Source organism: Anolis carolinensis, unplaced genomic scaffold (genome assembly GCF_035594765.1).
Source record: "Anolis carolinensis isolate JA03-04 unplaced genomic scaffold, rAnoCar3.1.pri scaffold_17, whole genome shotgun sequence".
Taxonomy (NCBI): Eukaryota; Metazoa; Chordata; class Lepidosauria; order Squamata; family Dactyloidae; genus Anolis; species Anolis carolinensis.
Genome location: NW_026943827.1, coordinates 1,560,550 through 1,579,541, shown reverse-complemented (window position 1 = coordinate 1,579,541; position 18,992 = coordinate 1,560,550). Strand labels below are relative to the sequence as shown.

The 18,992-nt window shown below is 47.3% G+C and overlaps 5 protein-coding genes across 6 annotated transcripts in view; 2 read left to right on the top strand and 3 right to left on the bottom strand.

Annotated features, from left to right (window-relative positions):
- The window catches only part of LOC134294568 (zinc finger protein 850-like), a 256,756-nt gene extending 255,983 nt beyond the window's left edge, over positions 1-773 (bottom strand). The window contains exon 1 of the mRNA XM_062966108.1: positions 393-773. The gene's annotated coding sequence lies outside the window, so the exon portion shown is untranslated. The remainder of the gene's footprint in view (positions 1-392) is intronic.
- LOC134294598 (zinc finger and SCAN domain-containing protein 2-like) overlaps positions 1-18,992 on the bottom strand; it is a 239,348-nt gene that overhangs the window by 93,837 nt on the left and 126,519 nt on the right. The window contains exon 1 of one of the 2 annotated variants that reach the window (XM_062966168.1): positions 4,256-4,381. The exons of the other annotated variant lie outside the window; for it this stretch is intronic. The gene's annotated coding sequence lies outside the window, so the exon portion shown is untranslated. Of the gene's footprint in view, positions 1-4,255; positions 4,382-18,992 lie in introns of those variants that run through there. 2 annotated transcript variants of the gene reach the window in all.
- The window catches only part of LOC134294572 (zinc finger protein 658B-like), a 139,790-nt gene that overhangs the window by 56,623 nt on the left and 64,175 nt on the right, over positions 1-18,992 (top strand). The gene's annotated exons all lie outside the window — the stretch shown is intronic.
- LOC134294595 (zinc finger protein 84-like) overlaps positions 1-18,992 on the bottom strand; it is a 141,539-nt gene that overhangs the window by 64,806 nt on the left and 57,741 nt on the right. The gene's annotated exons all lie outside the window — the stretch shown is intronic.
- LOC134294573 (zinc finger protein 658B-like) lies at positions 14,669-18,185 on the top strand. Its single transcript, XM_062966121.1, has one exon. It carries the CDS (start codon positions 14,852-14,854, stop codon positions 16,496-16,498), a length of 1,647 nt encoding a protein of 548 aa, XP_062822191.1. The 5' UTR covers positions 14,669-14,851; the 3' UTR covers positions 16,499-18,185.

Sequence of the window (18,992 nt, the reverse complement as noted above, 5' to 3'; positions counted from 1 at the left end):
CAGGCCTCTGTGGGGTCACCACCTCAGCCTCCCCAAGCTACGCCTTGCAGGGACGGATGCCTCTCTGCTTCTGACCCACAGCCGAACCCGGGGCCGCCTTTTCTCCTTCTTCCTCCCTATTCCTCCTCCTTATTTTTCTTCTCTTCCATCTCCTCCTTCCTCTATTCTTCCTCCTCCTGATTCCTTTTCTATTTCTATTATAACTGGGCAGTAATCTAAAATAATCTTTGACTGGATTTAAGCTTTTAAAATATGATTTAAAATACATGATAGCCATGTACAAATATGTGAGAGGAAGTCCTAGGGAGGAGGGAGCAAGGTTGTTTTCTGCTGCCCTGCAGACTAGGACGCAGTGGAACAATGGCTTCAAACTACAGGAAAGGAGATTCCACCTGAACATCAGGAAGAACTTCCTCACTGTGAGAAGGGCTGTTTGGCAGTGGAACTCTCTGCCCCAGGCCGTGGTCGAAGCTCCTTCCTTGGAGGCTTTTAAGCACAGCCTGGATGGCCATCTGTCAGGGGTGCTTTGAATACGATTTCCTGCTTCTTGGCAGAATGGGGTTGGACTGGATGGCCCATGAGGTCTCTTCCAACTCTACTATTCTATGATTTAATTAATCCTTCTCCTCCTTCCTGTATTCTTCCTCTTTCTGCTTCTTGTCTTCCTTCCTTCCACTCTGCCTCCTCCTCCTATTCTTTCTCCGTCTTCCTTTTTCTTCATCCCCTTCTCCTCCTCCCTTATTTCTCATTCTCCTCTTCCTTTTTCTTGTTCTCCGTCTATAAATGTCTGGAGTGTGGACAGAGCTTCGCTCGTAGTTCAGGCCTACGTTCACATCAAAGAACTCACTGGGGAGAAACCCTATAAATGCCTGGAGTGTGGACAGAGCTTCACTCAGAGTTCAGGCCTACGTACACATCAAAGGACTCACACTGGGGAGAAACGCTATACATGCCTGGAGTGTGGACAGAGCTTCACTCATAGTTCAAGCCTACGTAAACATCAAAGGACTCACACTGGGGAAAAACCGTAGAAATGCATGGTGTGTGGACAGAGCTTTTCACGGAATAACATTATACATAGACATCATAGAATTCACCCTGGAGAGAATGGTGTTAATTGACACCAGAGTGTCATTCCAACGTGTACAAAAGCAACACTTGCAAATTTTGGAAATGCAAGCTCAAAGTTGAGACATTCATCACATGTGATATATTGTAGAAAGATCGAACTAAAATGCCTTCCATTCTGGAAGTAATTAAGATGATAGGAAACTAGAGTTTTATATGTTTAGAATGTTGGATGATGAATTAGAATAAAAACATGGGCTGTTACTGCGAGATACTAAAGAATTGACTATACACAGGGATGGAAGGAATGTTTTATTCCAAAGCAAAAAAGAATGGCTTATGTAGACCTGCAAATTAGCCAAAACAAACAAGCTGACAACAACATGGGCAGATGTCAGTTGTAATATTTATTCATTGGAAGAGTGTTATCGGAAATAGAAGTGTTGTTATATTATCTAAAGGGAGAAGAATAATGAAAGATAAAAATTAACAGATAGAATGAGGCTTTTAGGCATGTATCCCTGTCTGTTTGTTAGTTCAGCTGTGTGTCTATGTAGGTAACTGTTTCGTTAGTGTGTTTGTTTCTGATTTAGTTTTGTATCTCATGTAGTACTTAGTTTCATGTATAGTTGAAGCATTATATATAATATCTGCCTTTTTTATTGTTGCTTTTAATCTCTTTTTTATTTATTTCTTTTTATTTAGCCCAAAATGGGGTTTAATGTTTAATCTAGAGCACCTTTGAATATTATTTCCTTTCTCTGTGTTGATGACATGGGTTTGGATTCAATTGTCTTGCTTCAGACATTATTGTTCCTATTATGCTTTATACAACATGTATTCACTGCTTTGATCACCATCCATTCTTTTTCACTGCCTTGTCTATCCCGCAAACCCCTCCAGTGTGTTCTCTTGGTCATCAGGGTTCAGTGTGCTAAGTTTGGTCCACATCCGTCATTGGTGGGCTTTCGAATGCTCTCTGGATGCAGGGTGAACTACAACTCCAGGGTCTTTGTGCCAAGTTTGGTCGTCAGTGTAAGGATGTTAGGAGTTAAACAGAGATTATTGATATGATTTTATTTGTTTGTTAAAGAAAAAAGAAGGAGTTATATATTAGCAAGGAAAAGGCCTAACATGGAAACAGTGTTTGGCAGGTTGCCATGGTAATGCAGCCTCTCTTTGGAGAAGAAGGGGGCGTGGCTTAGTTGGCAGTTAGAGCATAGACCTTTTTCTTCATCCCCTTCTCCTCCTCCCTTATTTCTCATTCTCCTCTTCCTTTTTCTTGTTCTCCGTCTCCCAAGAAAACAATTTATATGGAAAATTAATGAAAGCTGGCCATTGACCTGTGGGGTCCCACAAGGTTCCATTCTTTCCCCCATGCTTTTTAACATCTACATGAAACTGCTGGGTGGCCAGCTACTGGGCAAAATACATTTAGTATTAATGCCAAGTTTTTTTTCTTTAAAAAAATCCTCTATGTTTGCAAATCTATTACAACTTGTACCCTCGGTTCTGTTCTAACACCAGAAATAAATACATAAGAAGGGAGGAGGAAGGAAGGGAAGGAAGAATGGAGGAAAGAAGGGAGAGAAGGAAGGAAGGAAAGAACAAGGAAGTGATTGGGGATTGGAAAATATAGATATTGACACCTATATATTGTGTATACATAATAATAATAATTTTATTCTTATATCCCATCATCATCTCTCTCCCAGAAGGGACTCGGGGCGGCTTACATGGGGACCAAGCCCAGCATAAACAAGGATCTCAAGGTAAAACACAATTAAAAAACGTATAGCAAATAAACAATATAATCAAAACAACTGAAATGAGAAAAAGTAAAAACACCATAAAACTATATAACCGACATCAACCGACCAGTAAGCGGAAAAAGTGGGCACGATCAGATCCGAGAAGGCAGGGCAAGGCCTTGTGCAAAATGCCGACTATATTTATTTATTGACTACATTTATAGACTGCTTTTCTCCCCCTAAGGCAGGCATGGGCAAAGTAAGGCCCTGGGGAGGGTGGGGTGGATGTGGCCCCCTGGGCGCTTCCCTCTGGCCCCCTCCTCACGTTCCCTGTCCTCTTGGCATAAGGACAGGGTGGCCGGCCGCATCCTCAGGCCAAGAATTGGGGAGGAAGGCACGTGGTAGTGGAGAGAGGACCTCCTGGAGCGCTCCCGGCCACTGCGCGTCTCACCCTCCTCCCCATCCTTATGCCGGGAGGGTGGCTGGAGGGAGGCAGGCGGACGGCGGCTGAGAGCCCTCTGAGCACACTCGGCTGCGGCCTGCCTCGCCCTCCTCCCGGCATGACGCCCAGAGGACACCCAAGGGGGTCCGGGGAGGAGGGACCGGGCAGTGAGCAGATGGTTAAGAGCCAGACGCAAGAGATCACTGCTGAGCGAAAGAAAGGCCAAGGGTTCAAAGCCTGCATCCGATTGAGCTCCTGACCTTGTACTTGACCGTCACCCAGAGAGCACTGTAGACCCAACCAAGGATGGATCTGGACCAAACTTGCTGCCGATGATGGGACTTGCAGTACCTTCACTGACACTGTGACCCCCACCGAGAATAGATTGGGACCAGACTTGGCCCAGAGAAGCCCCTTGATCAACAGAAGATACGGCAGGGGTCACTGGGAATGGGCCTTGGTTTGGGGAGTTGTGGTTCACCCACATTCAGAGAAACTGTGACCCCCTCCGACAATGGACCGGGACCAGACTTGGCCCAGAGAAGCCCCTTGACCCACTGAACACACTGCAGGGGTCACTGGGAATGGGCCTTGGTTGTGGGAGTTGTAGTTCACCTGCAGCCAGAAAGGACTGAACCAGCTCAGGTCAGATCTTGACCAGACTTGGCAGACAGGCAAAACATGGCCAGCTGTGCACACAGGCCTGGTTTAATTATAATAATAATAATGATTTTTATTTACGTCCCTCTCTCCTCCCTCAGGGGACCCAAAGCGGCTGAGAACGTATTAACGTCACGGAAAGAACAGAGCAGGTGGATCACAGAAACACAACGGGGCGGACAGGTGAAGGGACACAACGAGGCGTCCTATGGGGATCTAGACGGGGGGGGGGGGTCTGGGCCCAGCCGAGGAGGGAAACGGGGCGAACTCCCGCGGCCTCCCCTCCCCCCTCCTCCCCCCGGACCCCCGAGCCAGTCCCTCTCCCGAGACAGACCTCTCTCTCTCAGTCTCTCTCTCTCTCTCTCTCGGCCTCTCCGGCCTCTGCTCCGCCCTCGCCCTTCACGAAGAAAGAAAGACAGGCCGCCATCTTCCCTCCTTCTCCTCCTCCTCGACCTCCTTCCCCGCAGCCCGCCCTCGCCCCCTCCCATTGGCTGAGCCCGTGACGCCCCGCCCACCGGAGGCCCCCATTGGCTGCGTGCCGCTCAACCCTCCTTTGATTGACGGGCGGCAGGGAGGCCTCGGCGGGAAGAAGGAGAAGCCGCCCTGAGGGGAGTGGATCTCTCTCTCTCTCTCTCTCTCCTCCCCCCCGGACACCATCCCTGCCAGTCTCCCCAGACCCCGACGGGGTCCCCAGGTGGGCCTGCCTGTCCGCCCAGCCTGGCCCAGCTCCCTCCCTCCCTCCCTCCCTCTCTCTCCGTGCAGGCGAACTAGAACTCCCTGGCGCCAAGGCCACCCACCCCCGGAGATGACGCGTCTCTTGACTGGCAGTCTTTCTGCCCCGCCCCCTTCTCTCCCGGGGGGGGGACTCAGGGCGGATCCCAAGGCGCACGCGCGCACACACACACACGCCATGCCATGACCGGACACGCGACACGCACACGCAGAGGCCATCTCACGTGTCTCCCTCTCCCGGCTTCAGGAGGGAGTGCTCCGTTCCGCCCACAGGGGGCGCTGCCGCTTCACCGTCCCCTTGTGACACCGAGTCCTTCACGGTAGGACTTCCTCATTCCTTTCCCCACGCTGCCAGCATATTTATAGTGTCGCAAATCACTTAAATTGGCCTCCCCGCATAAAGCGGTACCTAGAATTGTCTACTCGAGAGATGCAACTGTCTTTGGGGCTGCTCAGGTGGGCAGAGAGCCAGGCTCTTCCCGGTCGGGAGCTCAATCCCACCCGGGCTTCCACCCCACGACCTCTCGGTCAGTCGTGACTCTTTGCAGCTGCGCCACAGCCCGGCCCGGGAGGCAAAGGGGGCCGTGTTGGGCCTGCGTGCGAGCGAGTCCCGGGTCCATGGTGGGAGGGGTCCAGATCGCAGGGGAACTACACACCCCGGTCCCCCAAGACTCCTCTCAGTCAGGGCGAATCCTCCCCAAACCTCTCTCTCGAGTGAGTCCAGTCGCTGTGTGCCATGGGAAAGGGCAGGAAAGGGTTCAGGGAGAGGCAGGGGGCGGGGCCAGGCCAGTTCCATTCCACATCCCGTCCTTTCCTATGTTCTCACAGCAAGCAGAGGAACTGGTCAGCACCTGAACGTACTAGAGAGAGGGGTCTGGGCAGAATTCCCCCTGATTGACAGGACTTGCAAGGCCCGGGATGTCTAGTTCACCTGCCACCTACGAACTGCAGAACCCCACCAAGGATGGACCTGGGACTCACTTGGCCCACAGAACCCCCGTGACCAGCAAAAAACACTGGAGGTCTTTGGGGGGAATTCACCTTGATTGGGGGGAGTTGTAGTTCCCCTCCATCCCGAGAGCACCGTGACCCCAAACACGGAGGGATCTGGGCCCCACTTGGCACGAAGACCCGATCTGCTGGAATGGGATGCCTGCAGGGGATGGGAGGGAAGGGTCTTCCTTCCTGGGAGTCGTAGTTCACCCACCACCAGGGAAACGGGGACCTCCACCGATGGTGGGCCTGGACCACACGTGTCACACGTGAGGAACCCCGTGACTCACTCAACCTCCGGGAAGGGTTGGAGCAGAGGAACTCACCCAAGTGGTGGGAGTTGTAGTTCACCCTGCAGCCAGAGAGCAGGCTCAACCCCACCCGTGGTGCATCCTAAGCAAACCTGTCCAACGTTACAAGCTTCAAGTACCGATTGAAGTTCTGGGGGTTCACCTGGCATGGTGGGAGTTGTAGTCCACCCACAATCTTATGGATATTTGGACAATAAAAACACTGACTTTGTCAAATAACATGGGCAACGCCGGGGTATTATTATTATATTGTCATAATATTTTATTATATTATAATTATCAAATAATCTTATATTATTTGATAATAATATAATAGTATAATAATAAAAATATATATAATAATACTATAATGATACAAAGTTATAATAATACACTAAATTATAGAATAATATAACAATTACAGTAATATTATTATTACATTATTAAATTACAACAGTAATATACAATTCTAATATTATAATTATCCTATCCGATCTGTTGTCGACCCACTCCTTCACGCAAATCTACCCTTTTCCAAAATATACGGTCCTGTGCTTTGACTAAATTCAAGTTATAATTATGATATGATATAATAAATATTATAATATGTTCATTATATATGATTGTATTTGATTAAAGATGTTATTGTTATTGTTATCATTACATTATTATGACAATGGCTTTCCCGTCCTGCCCCTCCTCCGGTCCTGCCCATCAACGGAGCTCTCCCCCCCTCCCTGGATGGCTGTTCCGTGCCTGCAGGGGGCGCCATGGAGACCCTTGTAATGCGCTGCAGCATCTCCCTCTGAAGGCCGTTCCCTTGGGAAGCTCACTTTCCCGTTCACAGCAGGAAGGAAGGCAGTCGCTGTCTCTCTCTCTCTCTCTCTCCTTGTCCGTTGCCTTTGCAGCCTGTACCTGTGTCGCCTGGTTTGGTCCACATCCCGGTGAGTCTTCTTCGCTCCTCGTGTGGGGAGGACAGAAGGAGCAGAGGGACCTAGACCGGGGGAGGGTGTCCCTCTTGGTTCTCTTGGACCTCTCAGTGGCCTTCAATACCTTAGACCACGGTCTCCTTCTGGGATGCCTCGTGGGAATGGGACTTGGGGGCACAGTTCAGGAGTGGCTCCGGCCCTTCCTGGGGGTGTTGTTGGGGGACACCTTCTCGGCCCCACAACCATTGTGTCGTGGAGTCCTGAGGATTCAGTCTCGATGACATGGCTTTTTTCTGGCCTGATGACCCCTTTGGCTTTGCTTTGTGGAGACAAAGGGGACTCTGTGTGGTGGTGGTGAAGGCCTCCTTACAAGAAGGCAAGAGTCCAGCCGGCTTAAACGAAGCTGTAATGAAACCACTGTTGACAAACCATTCCTGGACCCCACTCAATTGGTCAACTTCCGGCCAGTTTCCAATCTCCCCTTTTTGGGCAAAGTCATGGAACGTGTGGTGGCCTCGCAACTCCCGTTGTTCCTGGAAGACACTGAGTGTCTAGACCGGGCACAGTCTGGCTTGAGGCCGGGTCATGGAACTGAATCAGTCTTTGTCTCCCCAGTAGATGATCTCAGCAGGGAACTGGACGGGGGGAAAGTGTCCCTCTTGGTTCTCCTGGGCCTCTCTTCGGCCTTCCATACCATGGACCACGGTCTCCTTCTGGGATGCCTTGTGGGAATAGGGCTCGGAGGCAGTTCTGCAGTGGCCCCGGTCCTTCCTGGAAGGTCGCTCTCAGGAGGCGTTGCTCGGCCCCACGGACATTCTCTTGGGGGTCCTGTGGGGTTCAGTCTTGTCCCCATGTTGTTGAACATCTACATGAAGCCGCAGGGAGAGATCATCCGGAGTTCTGGAGTTCAACGTCATGTGCTCCCAGGTGACGTCCACCTCCGCTCCTCCTTTCCTCCTCCCGCTCAGGAGGCTGCTCAGGTCCTGAACTGGTGATTGGCAGCTCTGACGGTCTGGATGAGGGCGAATGGACTGAAACTGAATCCAGACAAGACGGAGGCACTCCTGGTCAATCAGAAGGCCAAACAGATTGTAGGGTTGCAGCCTGTGCTAGACGGGGTTAAACTCCCCCTGAAGACACAGGTCCGCAGTTTGGGGCTGACTCCACATGATGGAAGTTGTAGTTCACCCTGCATCAAGACACAGCACTGTGACCCCCACTGACAATGGATCTGGACCACAATTGGCACAAAGAACCCTCGTGACCAAAGGAAAATGCTGGAGAGGTTTGTGGGGGAATTCCCCTTAATTTATAGCCGTTGTAGATACTGGGGTTTATAGTTCACCCCACAAAGGATGGCCCCGAACCTAACTTAGCACACAGAGCCCCCATGACCAACAAAAATGCAGGAGGGCTTTGGGGGAAAGTCGCCTTGATTTATAGGAATTATAGTTCACCTACATCCAGAGAGCACTGTGTATGCGAACAACAAGGGATCTGCACCAAATTTGGCACGCATATCTGACATGGAATACATGGAATACTGGTAGGTTTTGGGGGGACATTTGGGAGTTGTTGGTACTGGGATTTATAGTTCACCTACATCCAGAGACACTGTGACAACCACCGACAATACAGGGACCAAACGTGGCACACAGAACCACCATGACTAACTTAATACACTGGAGGGGTTTTTTTTTTGGGGGGGGGGGGGGGGAACAGACCCAGCATGGTGGGAGCTGCAGTTCACCCTGCAGCCAGAGATCCCACGGACCCCTCTGATGATGCATCTAGAGAGCAGATTTGCCCAATATGACACACTTTAACCAGTGATGGAGTTTGAGGGGGTTAACCTGCCATGATGGGAGTTGTAGTTTACTCACAACCTTATGCATTCTGTAAAATAAAAAGGACTTTTTCAAATAACCCGGGCAACACTGGGTACCCAAGCATGTGTGTGTGTGTGTGTATTTGTTTTCCAAGATGGCTCCCACTTCCAGAGAGAATTGTGATTCCCACACAAAATGAATTGGTGCAAACGTAGCCCAGATATCCCACATGACCATCTTAAAATACTGGAGAGGATGTTGGGAGGGGGAATTTATCCCGGATGATGGGAATTACAGTTCAGGGAGAACTTCCAGGGAGCACTGTGAATCCCACTGAGGATGGATCGGGACCAAATCTGGCACAGACCCACCATGACCATATTTAAGTACTGCTGGTTTTGGGGGGAATTGACTTTGGATGATGGGAATAGTAGTGAAGCTGATACCTGGTGAGACTGGCTACCCGCCAAAGTTCCAGGAAGAAGTTAGGACTCACCAGCTGAAGAGAAAGAGCAGAGAAATCCAGACTGAGAAGAAAGAGCCACGCTTGGGCCTCTTGCACTGCTTCACTATCAGGAGGCATTGGTGAGCACCCTTTGGGTTCGTTCGCTTAGCCAATTACAGATCCACCTAACCGTAGTTTTGTCTAGCCCACATTTTACTAGTTTGTTTGCCAGAAGGTCGTGGGGGACTTTGTCGAAGGCCTTACTGAAATCCAGGTACGCTACATCCACGGCATTCCCTGTATCGACCCAACTCGTAACTCTATCGAAAAAAGAGATCAGATTAGTCTGGCATGACTTGTTTTTGGTAAATCCGTGTTGACTATTAGCCATGACCGCATTTGTTTCTAAGTGTTCGCAGACCACTTCCTTAATGATCTTTTCCAGAATTTTGCCTGGTATTGATGTGAGGCTGACCGGACGGTAATTGTTTGGGTCGTTCTTTTTTCCCTTCTTGAAGATAGGGACCACATTCGCCCTCCTCCAATCTGCTGGGCCTTCTCCCGTTCTCCAAGAACTCTCGAAGATAGTGGTTCTGAAATAACTTCCACTAGTTCCTTCAGTACTCTTGGATGTAGCTGGTCTGGCCCTGGGGACTTGAATTCGTTTAGAGTGGCCAAGTGTTCCTGGACAACTTGTTTCCCTATTTGGGGTTGGATTTCCCCCAATCCTTCGTCCATTCCATGTTGCTGAGGTTGAAGATGGCTTTCTTTTTGTGAGAAGACCGAGGCAAAGAAGGCATTAAGTAGTTCTGCCTTTTCCCTGTCCCCTGTCGCCATCACCCCATCTTCTCCTTGCAATGGCCCCCTGGTCAAGGGGCTTCTCTGTGCCAAGTCTGGTCCCGGTCCATTGTCGGTGGGGGTCACAGTTTCTCTAGATGTGGGTGAACTATAACTCCCAAAACCAAGGCCCATTCCCAGTGATCCCTGCATTATCTTCTGTTGGTCAAGGGGCTTCTCTGGTTGCAGTGCATTCTCTGGTGGGGGTCACAGTGTCAGTGAAGGTACTGCAAGTCCCATCATCCGCAGCAAGTTTGGTCCAGATCCACCCTTGGTTGGGTCGACAGTGCTCAGTAGTAAGTTGCGTTGACAGTGCTCTCTGGATCAGTGGTCCCCAAACTTTTTAAACAGGGGGCCAGTCCACGATCCTTTGGACCGTTGGAGGGCGGGACTATAGTTGGCCACCGAGCAATAAATAATAATAATAATAATAATAATAATAATAATAATAACAATAATAATAATAATAAAAAGAGGGATGGAAAAGACCCTTTGGGCCGTTGAGTCCAATCCCCTTCTGCCTTTGTGCACAAGCAAAGCATCCCTGACAGATGGCCACCCAGCCTCAATGTTAATAATAATAATAATAATAATAATAATAATAATAATAATGTGTTGTCGAAGGCTTTCATGGCCGGGATCACAGGGTTGTTGTATGTCTTTCGGGCTGTGTGGCCATGTTCCAGAAGCATTCTCTCCTGACGTTTCGCCCACATCTATGGCAGGCATCCTCAGAGGTTGTGAGGTACCAGAATGCTTCTGGAACATGGCCACACAGCCCGAAAGACTTACAACAACCCCAATAATAATAAGTTTATTTATATCCCGCCTCCATCTCCCCCGAAGGGGACTCGGGCCGGCTTACAGCAAAATCAAAATACAAGCATTGATAAAATATGACACATCAAAGGACAACAACAGAAACCAATAATAAATATACACAATAGGTGAAAAAACACAACACAGAATTAAAACATCAAATTAAAAACAATGAGGTTGCAATAGTGGATAAGCAAAGTGCACATTATGAGTAACAAATTCGTAAATAGATAAAGTGCAATTGAATCATTTAAGGTCACATTAGGTAGGGAGGGATCCTGAATAATATCAAGCAATCAGGAATCAGGGGAAGAGCGACCAGTACAAAAGGTCTAGGAGCATAATAATAATGATGGGAAAAGGTGATCTTAGTAATAATAATAAGGGTTGTAAGAGAAGAAGAGACCCCTTGGGTCATTTAGCCCAACCCCCTTCTGCCCTTGTGCCGTGGGGGCCGGATAAATGGTTTCAATGGGCCACATCCGGCCCCCGGGCCTTAGTTTGGGGACCCCTGCTCTGGATGATGGTCAAGTACAAGGGTGGGGAGCTCAATCCAATGCGGGCTTTGAACCCCTGGCCTTTCTTTCGGTCAGTAGTGATCTCTTGCATCTGGGTCTTAACCATCTGCTCACTGCCCGGTCCCTCCTCCCCGTACCCCCTTGGGTGTCCTCTGGGCATCATGCCGGGAGGAGGGCGAGGCAGGCCGCAGCCGAGTGTGCTCAGAGGGCTCTCAGCCGCCTTCCGCGTCCCTCCCTCGAGCCTCCATCCCGGCATACGGATGGGGAGGAGGGTGAGACGCACAGTGGCTGGGAGCGCTCCAGGAGGTTCTCTCTCTGCTGCCACGTGCCTTCCTCCCCATATTCTTGGCCTGAGGATGTAGCCGGCCACCCTGTCCTTATGCCAAGAGTACAGGGAACTTGAGGAGGAGGGCCAGAGGGAAGCGCCCAGGGGGTCACATCCACCCCCCCACCCCCCCCCCGGACCTTACTTGGTTCATGCCTGCCTTAGGGGGAGAAAAGCAGTCTATACATGTAGTAAATAAATAAATATAGTCTCCATTTTGCACAACCCCTTGCCCTGCCCTTCTCGAATCTGAACATGCCCACTTTTTCCGCTTACTGGTCGGTTGAGGTCGGTTGATTATATAGTTTTATGGTGTTTTTACTCTTTCTCGTTTCAATTGTTTTGATTATATTGTTTATTTCCTATACGTTTTTAAATTGTGTTTTACCTTGGAATCCTTGTTTATGCTGGGCTTGGTCCCCATGAAAGCCACCCCGAGTCCCTTCGTGGAGAGAGATGATGATGGGATAGAAGAATAAAATCATTATTATTATGTATACACAATATATAGGTGTCAATATCTATATTTTCCAATTCCCAATCACTTCCTTGTTCTTTCCTTCCCTCCCTTCCTTCCTCCATTCTTCCTTCCCTTCCTTCCTCCTCCCTTCGTATTTATTTATTTGGGTATTTATTTCTCGTGTCAGAATAGGGGTAGATGGACATCTAGAAGAGCTGTCCAGAAGTCCCTGACTCAGATACTATCAATGAGTCCAAATGTAGTCAGAATCAAGACCATCTTCTGGCTACGCAGGGACTTCCAAGCTTGGGACTGCTCTACATGCCTCGTTGTCACCTTTGAGGACAATTAATTAATTGAAGAGCTTTGGGCTTATAAGTCTTTACTGAACTCTTGGGACATCAATATCAGGAAGGTGGTTCTGCATCCGACCACTCGTCCTTTGATGGCAGGCTTTGAACTGCCTTCTTATGTTACAACTAGATCCAGAATGGATAGCGCCCAAAACTATCGAGTCAGGCCTCCATCCCCGCCCCTCCAAGAATTGGTTTAGTATTCCCTAGTTCAACCCCAGCCCCCCCTCAATCTACCCCCGATTCCCGCCCACAGACACTGCTTTTGTTTAGCCAGTCTGTTTCCCCTGATTGCTCTCTCCTTCCGTCCTCGCAGGACTCATTCTTAGATGCTACTCACGATAATACCCTGAGTAGCTTCCTGGGGGAGAGGGAGAGCGGTCGCCACCATCCCAGGGAGAAGCGCAACAGAGTGTTTGCGACCCTGGAGAAGGTTGTTTCTAATGGCAGCTTGGCCCTACGCGGGTGGGTGCCACCTGACGGTGGCCGGCTCCCCAGACAAGTGGGACCCAAGCCCCCATGTCTATCGCAGCCAAAAAGGCCAAACCGTTCAAGGCTTTGTATGTGATCACTTCCAAGAATTTGCAGCACTTTATCAGTCACCTCGTGTTTACAATATTTATAGGATGCACCTTACCCAGTCTACTTTTACAACCTCTCCGTTTTAACCCATGTTTTTATTAGTTCTTGTCATTTGTTTTTATTGGCTAATGTTTAAATTTTTATAATTGTGCATGTCTCTTGTCTTTTGTTGTGTTTTATATTGCTATTGTTTTTGTTCGGGCTTGGCCCCATGTAAGCTGCCCTGAGTCCCCTTTGAGGAGATGGAGGTGGTGTATAAAAACAAAGTTGTTGTTATTATTATTATGCGTGCAGATCCCTGTAGGGTGGCCTTTTGCATTATTATTATTATTATTATTATTATTATTATTATTATTTGGTTTACTAATTTTCTGTTATAGATTGGCATCCTTTCACACCCATAACCTCCCCCCACCCGGCAGTCCCCATAACCCTCCAGCCCCCCCCCACCCCCCTCCAACAATACAAAGTGCAAATGCAGTTGTAAAGTGCAGAGGGTGCATGAGCAGCATAGGTATAGGGGTCTGAGCTAACTAAAGTGCAAGGCAGGCAGTGGGGATTAGGATTGTGACCTAATTCAGTATGGTGCAATATGGTTTTATAATGTGCCAAGGCAGGACCAATTAGAGATGATAAACTTAGTAAATTGCTCATGCTCAGTAAGATATTTGTGAGGCATCTTCTAGGACAGGACTGGACAGAGTAGGTGCCGTTCTTCCCAAGGTTGGGATTTAATGGCTTAAGATTACTGCGGACATGTTCCTACAACCCTGTGCACATAACCCGTGTTTCTCTCAATCGCCTTCACCTGCTGAAAAGCCTTTCCCCACAACAGAGGGCAGGAAATAGAGGTGGAAATGGACAGGGGTGGAAAGGGCTGGGCAGGAAGGAGGGTTTCCCGACTGAGCTGTGCCTGTGAATTTGCATGCCGTCCTGCGGCTCAACCAAGGGAGTGAACAGCCCAACGGGGACTTAGTCCAGGCGAGACCAGTTCTGTGGACATCTCAGCATGCCTAAATGAGGTGTTGAATTTGCCAGGCAGGAAGGCAACGTCTTTGGGAATTTGGGGTTCCTTTGAGAGATGTAGGAAATGTGGTGGCAGCAGGGGTCTAATTTGGGATGCACAGGAAATGGACATGGGATCCCTTGTGGCCTGAAAGGGAATCTAGACATTTATGAAATCATCAATAAAGGGATCATTGTGCCTCTTAATATTTAACATGCTGGTAATTCATGGAAACGAATTATTCAGAGTGAATGACGCCCCGTCTATGGTCTGTCTGACTGTCTGCCTTTTGTTTCTTTAGCCATATTTAGGTCAAGCCAACAAAACCAATGTGGCTCTTTAGTATTGTACGAAGGTCCCTTTTTTCTTCCATCCATCCCTCTTTCCTTCCATCAATCACTCATTATTTTCATCCTCCCTCCCTTCTTTTCTTCTCTCCTTCTGAATCCATCCCTTATTGTCCATCAATCTGTGATCACCTTTGTTAGTTTCCGTGTGTCCTTGAGACCCTTTATATCTCCATTTCTTCCATTTTCAACATGAGCCCTGAATGGAAAAGAGGATCATCTTAGAAATAAAGGAAGTTTGCAGGTTCATGTTTAACCTTTTGCTTCTTCTTTCTTGATCAGGGAAATGAAGACCCTATGAAGTCACCACAGGCATGAAAAGAAAATATCAATATCTAGTGGAGATTGAGGAATTTGGAAACCAAAGGGCAATAATGAAAGAAATCCTGAGGGAAGAAAAAATCCTCTCTAGGTGCCAGTCTTGTGGAACTCAATTTTGATTAAAAAGAAAAAGGTAACACTCACATGTCTGTATCGCAGTCAATCATAACTGTCAACATGGAGGAGAAACACTTTACATGTCTTGAGTGTGGAAAGAGCTTCATTTGGAGGAGCCATCTGCTACTGCATGAAAGGACTCACACTGGGGAGAAACCCTTTAAATGTCTGGAGTGTGGACAGAGTTTCACTCATAGTTCAGGCCTACGTTCACATCAAAGGACTCACACTGGGGAGAAACCCTTTAAATGTCTGGAGTGTGGACAGAGTTTCACTCATAGTTCAGGCCTACGTTCACATCAAAGGACTCACACTGGGGAGAAACCCTACAACTGCCTGGAGTGTGGACAGAGCTTCACTCATAGTTCAGTTTTGCATTCACATCAAAGGACTCACACTGGGGAGAAACCCTATACATGCCTTGAGTGTGGACACAGCTTCACTTATAGTTCAGTTTTGCGTTCACATCAAAGGATTCACACTGGGGAGAAACCCTATAAATGCCTGGAGTGTGGACAGAGCTTCACTCAGAATTCAGGCCTACGTACACATCAAAAGACTCACACTGGGGAGAAACCCTATACATGCCTTGAGTGTGGACACAGCTTCACTTATAGTTCAGTTTTGCGTTCACATCAAAGGATTCACACTGGGGAGAAACCCTATAAATGCCTGGAGTGTGGACAGAGCTTCACTCAGAATTCAGGCCTACGTACACATCAAAAGACTCACACTGGGGAGAAACCCTATAAATGCCTGGAGTGTGGACAGAGCTTCACTCAGAATTCAGGCCTACGTACACATCAAAGGACTCACACTGGGGAGAAACCCTATACATGCCTGGAGTGTGGACATAGCTTCACACATATTTCACATCTACGTTCACATCAAAGGACTCACACTGGGGAGAAACCCTATAAATGCCTGGAGTGTGGTCAGAGCTTCACTCAGAATTCAGGCCTACGTTCACATCAATGGACTCACACTCGGGAGAAACCCTACAACTGCCTGGAGTGTGGACAGAGCTTCACTCAGAATTCAGGCCTACGTAGACATCAAAGGACTCATACTGGGGAGAGACCCTATAAGTGCCTGGAGTGTGGACAGAGCTTCACTCATAGTTCAGGCCTACGTTCACATCAAAGGACTCACACTGGGGAGAAACCCTATAACTGCCTGGAGTGTGGACAGAGCTTCACTCATAGTTCAGTTTTGCGTTCACATCAATGGACTCACACTGGGGAGAAACCCTATAACTGCCTGGAGTGTGGACACAGCTTTACTCACAAGGGAAACTTACATACACATCAAAGGACTCACACTGGGGAGAGACCCTATACATGCCTGGAGTGTGGACAGAGCTTCACTCATAGTTCAGGCCTACGTTCACATCAAAGGACTCACACTGGGGAGAAACCATATACATGCTGGGAGTGTGGACAGAGCTTCACTCACAATTCAGACTTACGTTCACATCAAAGGACTCACACTGGGGAGAAACCCTATAAATGCCTGGAGTGTGGAAAGAGCTTCGCTCAAAGTGGAAACCTAAGTTCACATCAAAGGACCCACAGTGGGGAGAAATCCTATAAATGTCTGGAGTGTGGACAGAGCTTCGCTCGTAGTTCAGGCCTACGTTCACATCAAAGAACTCACTGGGGAGAAACCCTATAAATGCCTGGAGTGTGGACAGAGCTTCACTCAGAGTTCAGGCCTACGTACACATCAAAGGACTCACACTGGGGAGAAACGCTATACATGCCTGGAGTGTGGACAGAGCTTCACTCATAGTTCAAGCCTACGTAAACATCAAAGGACTCACACTGGGGAAAAACCGTAGAAATGCATGGTGTGTGGACAGAGCTTTTCACGGAATAACATTATACATAGACATCATAGAATTCACCCTGGAGAGAATGGTGTTAATTGACACCAGAGTGTCATTCCAACGTGTACAAAAGCAACACTTGCAAATTTTGGAAATGCAAGCTCAAAGTTGAGACATTCATCACATGTGATATATTGTAGAAAGATCGAACTAAAATGCCTTCCATTCTGGAAGTAATTAAGATGATAGGAAACTAGAGTTTTATATGTTTAGAATGTTGGATGATGAATTAGAATAAAAACATGGGCTGTTACTGCGAGATACTAAAGAATTGACTATACACAGGGATGGAAGGAATGTTTTATTCCAAAGCAAAAAAGAATGGCTTATGTAGACCTGCAAATTAGCCAAAACAAACAAGCTGACAACAACATGGGCAGATGTCAGTTGTAATATTTATTCAGTGGAAGAGTGTTATCGGAAATAGAAGTGTTGTTATATTATCTAAAGGGAGAAGAATAATGAAAGATAAAAATTAACAGATAGAATGAGGCTTTTAGGCATGTATCCCTGTCTGTTTGTTAGTTCAGCTGTGTGTCTATGTAGGTAACTGTTTCGTTAGTGTGTTTGTTTCTGATTTAGTTTTGTATCTCATGTAGTACTTAGTTTCATGTATAGTTGAAGCATTATATATAATATCTGCCTTTTTTATTGTTGCTTTTAATCTCTTTTTTATTTATTTCTTTTTATTTAGCCCAAAATGGGGTTTAATGTTTAATCTAGAGCACCTTTGAATATTATTTCCTTTCTCTGTGTTGATGACATGGGTTTGGATTCAATTGTCTTGCTTCAGACATTATTGTTCCTATTATGCTTTATACAACATGTATTCACTGCTTTGATCACCATCCATTCTTTTTCACTGCCTTGTCTATCCCGCAAACCCCTCCAGTGTGTTCTCTTGGTCATCAGGGTTCAGTGTGCTAAGTTTGGTCCACATCCGTCATTGGTGGGCTTTCGAATGCTCTCTGGATGCAGGGTGAACTACAACTCCAGGGTCTTTGTGCCAAGTTTGGTCGTCAGTGTAAGGATGTTAGGAGTTAAACAGAGATTATTGATATGATTTTATTTGTTTGTTAAAGAAAAAAGAAGGAGTTATATATTAGCAAGGAAAAGGCCTAACATGGAAACAGTGTTTGGCAGGTTGCCATGGTAATGCAGCCTCTCTTTGGAGAAGAAGGGGGCGTGGCTTAGTTGGCAGTTAGAGCATAGACCTTTTTAAAAAGGGGTGTTGCTGTTAGGTTTTGAGAAGATTAGGAGCTGTGGGAATCAGCTAAGGACGTCAGCTTATTGTTCACTCAGGGGAAAGGCTGGTGATATAAGTTGACCGGGTGTTTTATTTACTGGTTCAAGAGAAGTTATTTAAGATCTATCCATTCAAGCAAGACTACATTGTAACTTAAGATCCGGAACATTTACTGATTGAAACCACACGCTTATGTACAAATAAACTTGAATTTTGTTGTTCATAAAGATCAGTCTCCTTGCCTCTCTGTAAGCCTGAAGGAAAACCATTACCTCATGTTGGTGGCAGTTACCATACCTATCTATATAAGTTACCGTACTTTTCTATATAAGTTGCCATATCTACTCATTTAAATCCATCAGTTCTGTTATCCTTCCTTATCCACTAAACCCTCCTGATATATATATACTCCCAACATATCTTCCCTCCATACTTGAAAGGTTGTTCATAACTGGGGGCAAGGGTGAGAATAAAAGGATTCCTCCCTGTCATACATTCACACATCCTCCATCCCTCACTGTCACACTCGCGCGTCCCTTCAATTGGTGGCAGTGGTGGGATTCAAAAGGGATTCCTCCCTGTCACGCACGCGCGCCTTTCCAAATTGGTGGCAGCGGTGGGATCAGAAGGGATTCCTCCCTGTCACACACGCGCGCCTTTCCAGTCAGCTTGTTTTGTTCGGAGCCCAAAGGGTTCGTGTTCTTTGGATGCCGAGTGTTCAGGGAAGAGTGAGGTCTGTTAGATCAAGGAGGCCCTTCAGAGACCAAGTCTGGTTGCTTTGCTGGGAAATCGTACAAACATGTTCACACAAATGGGAAGGTTAGAAGATTTGGTTCATGCAGATTTTAAGTTAATAACTTTTAAAAATAGAAGATAAAATTTGGAAAGCACAGGATGGTGGAGCATCTGAGTTGGTGGAGCCTCAGTAACGGTGGAAGCCCAGTGATTTTATTTGATCTATCATGTCAGAAACTAATTGAGAGTACAGTTATAATGTATTTTAATAACACAAAGTTTTTGTTTTTTCGTGTCAG

Excerpts from the sequence above, each read along its gene's own strand:
- LOC134294573 (XM_062966121.1), top strand. The coding sequence starts at position 14,852 with ATGTCTGTATCGCAGTCAATCATAACTGTCAACATGGAGGAGAAACAC.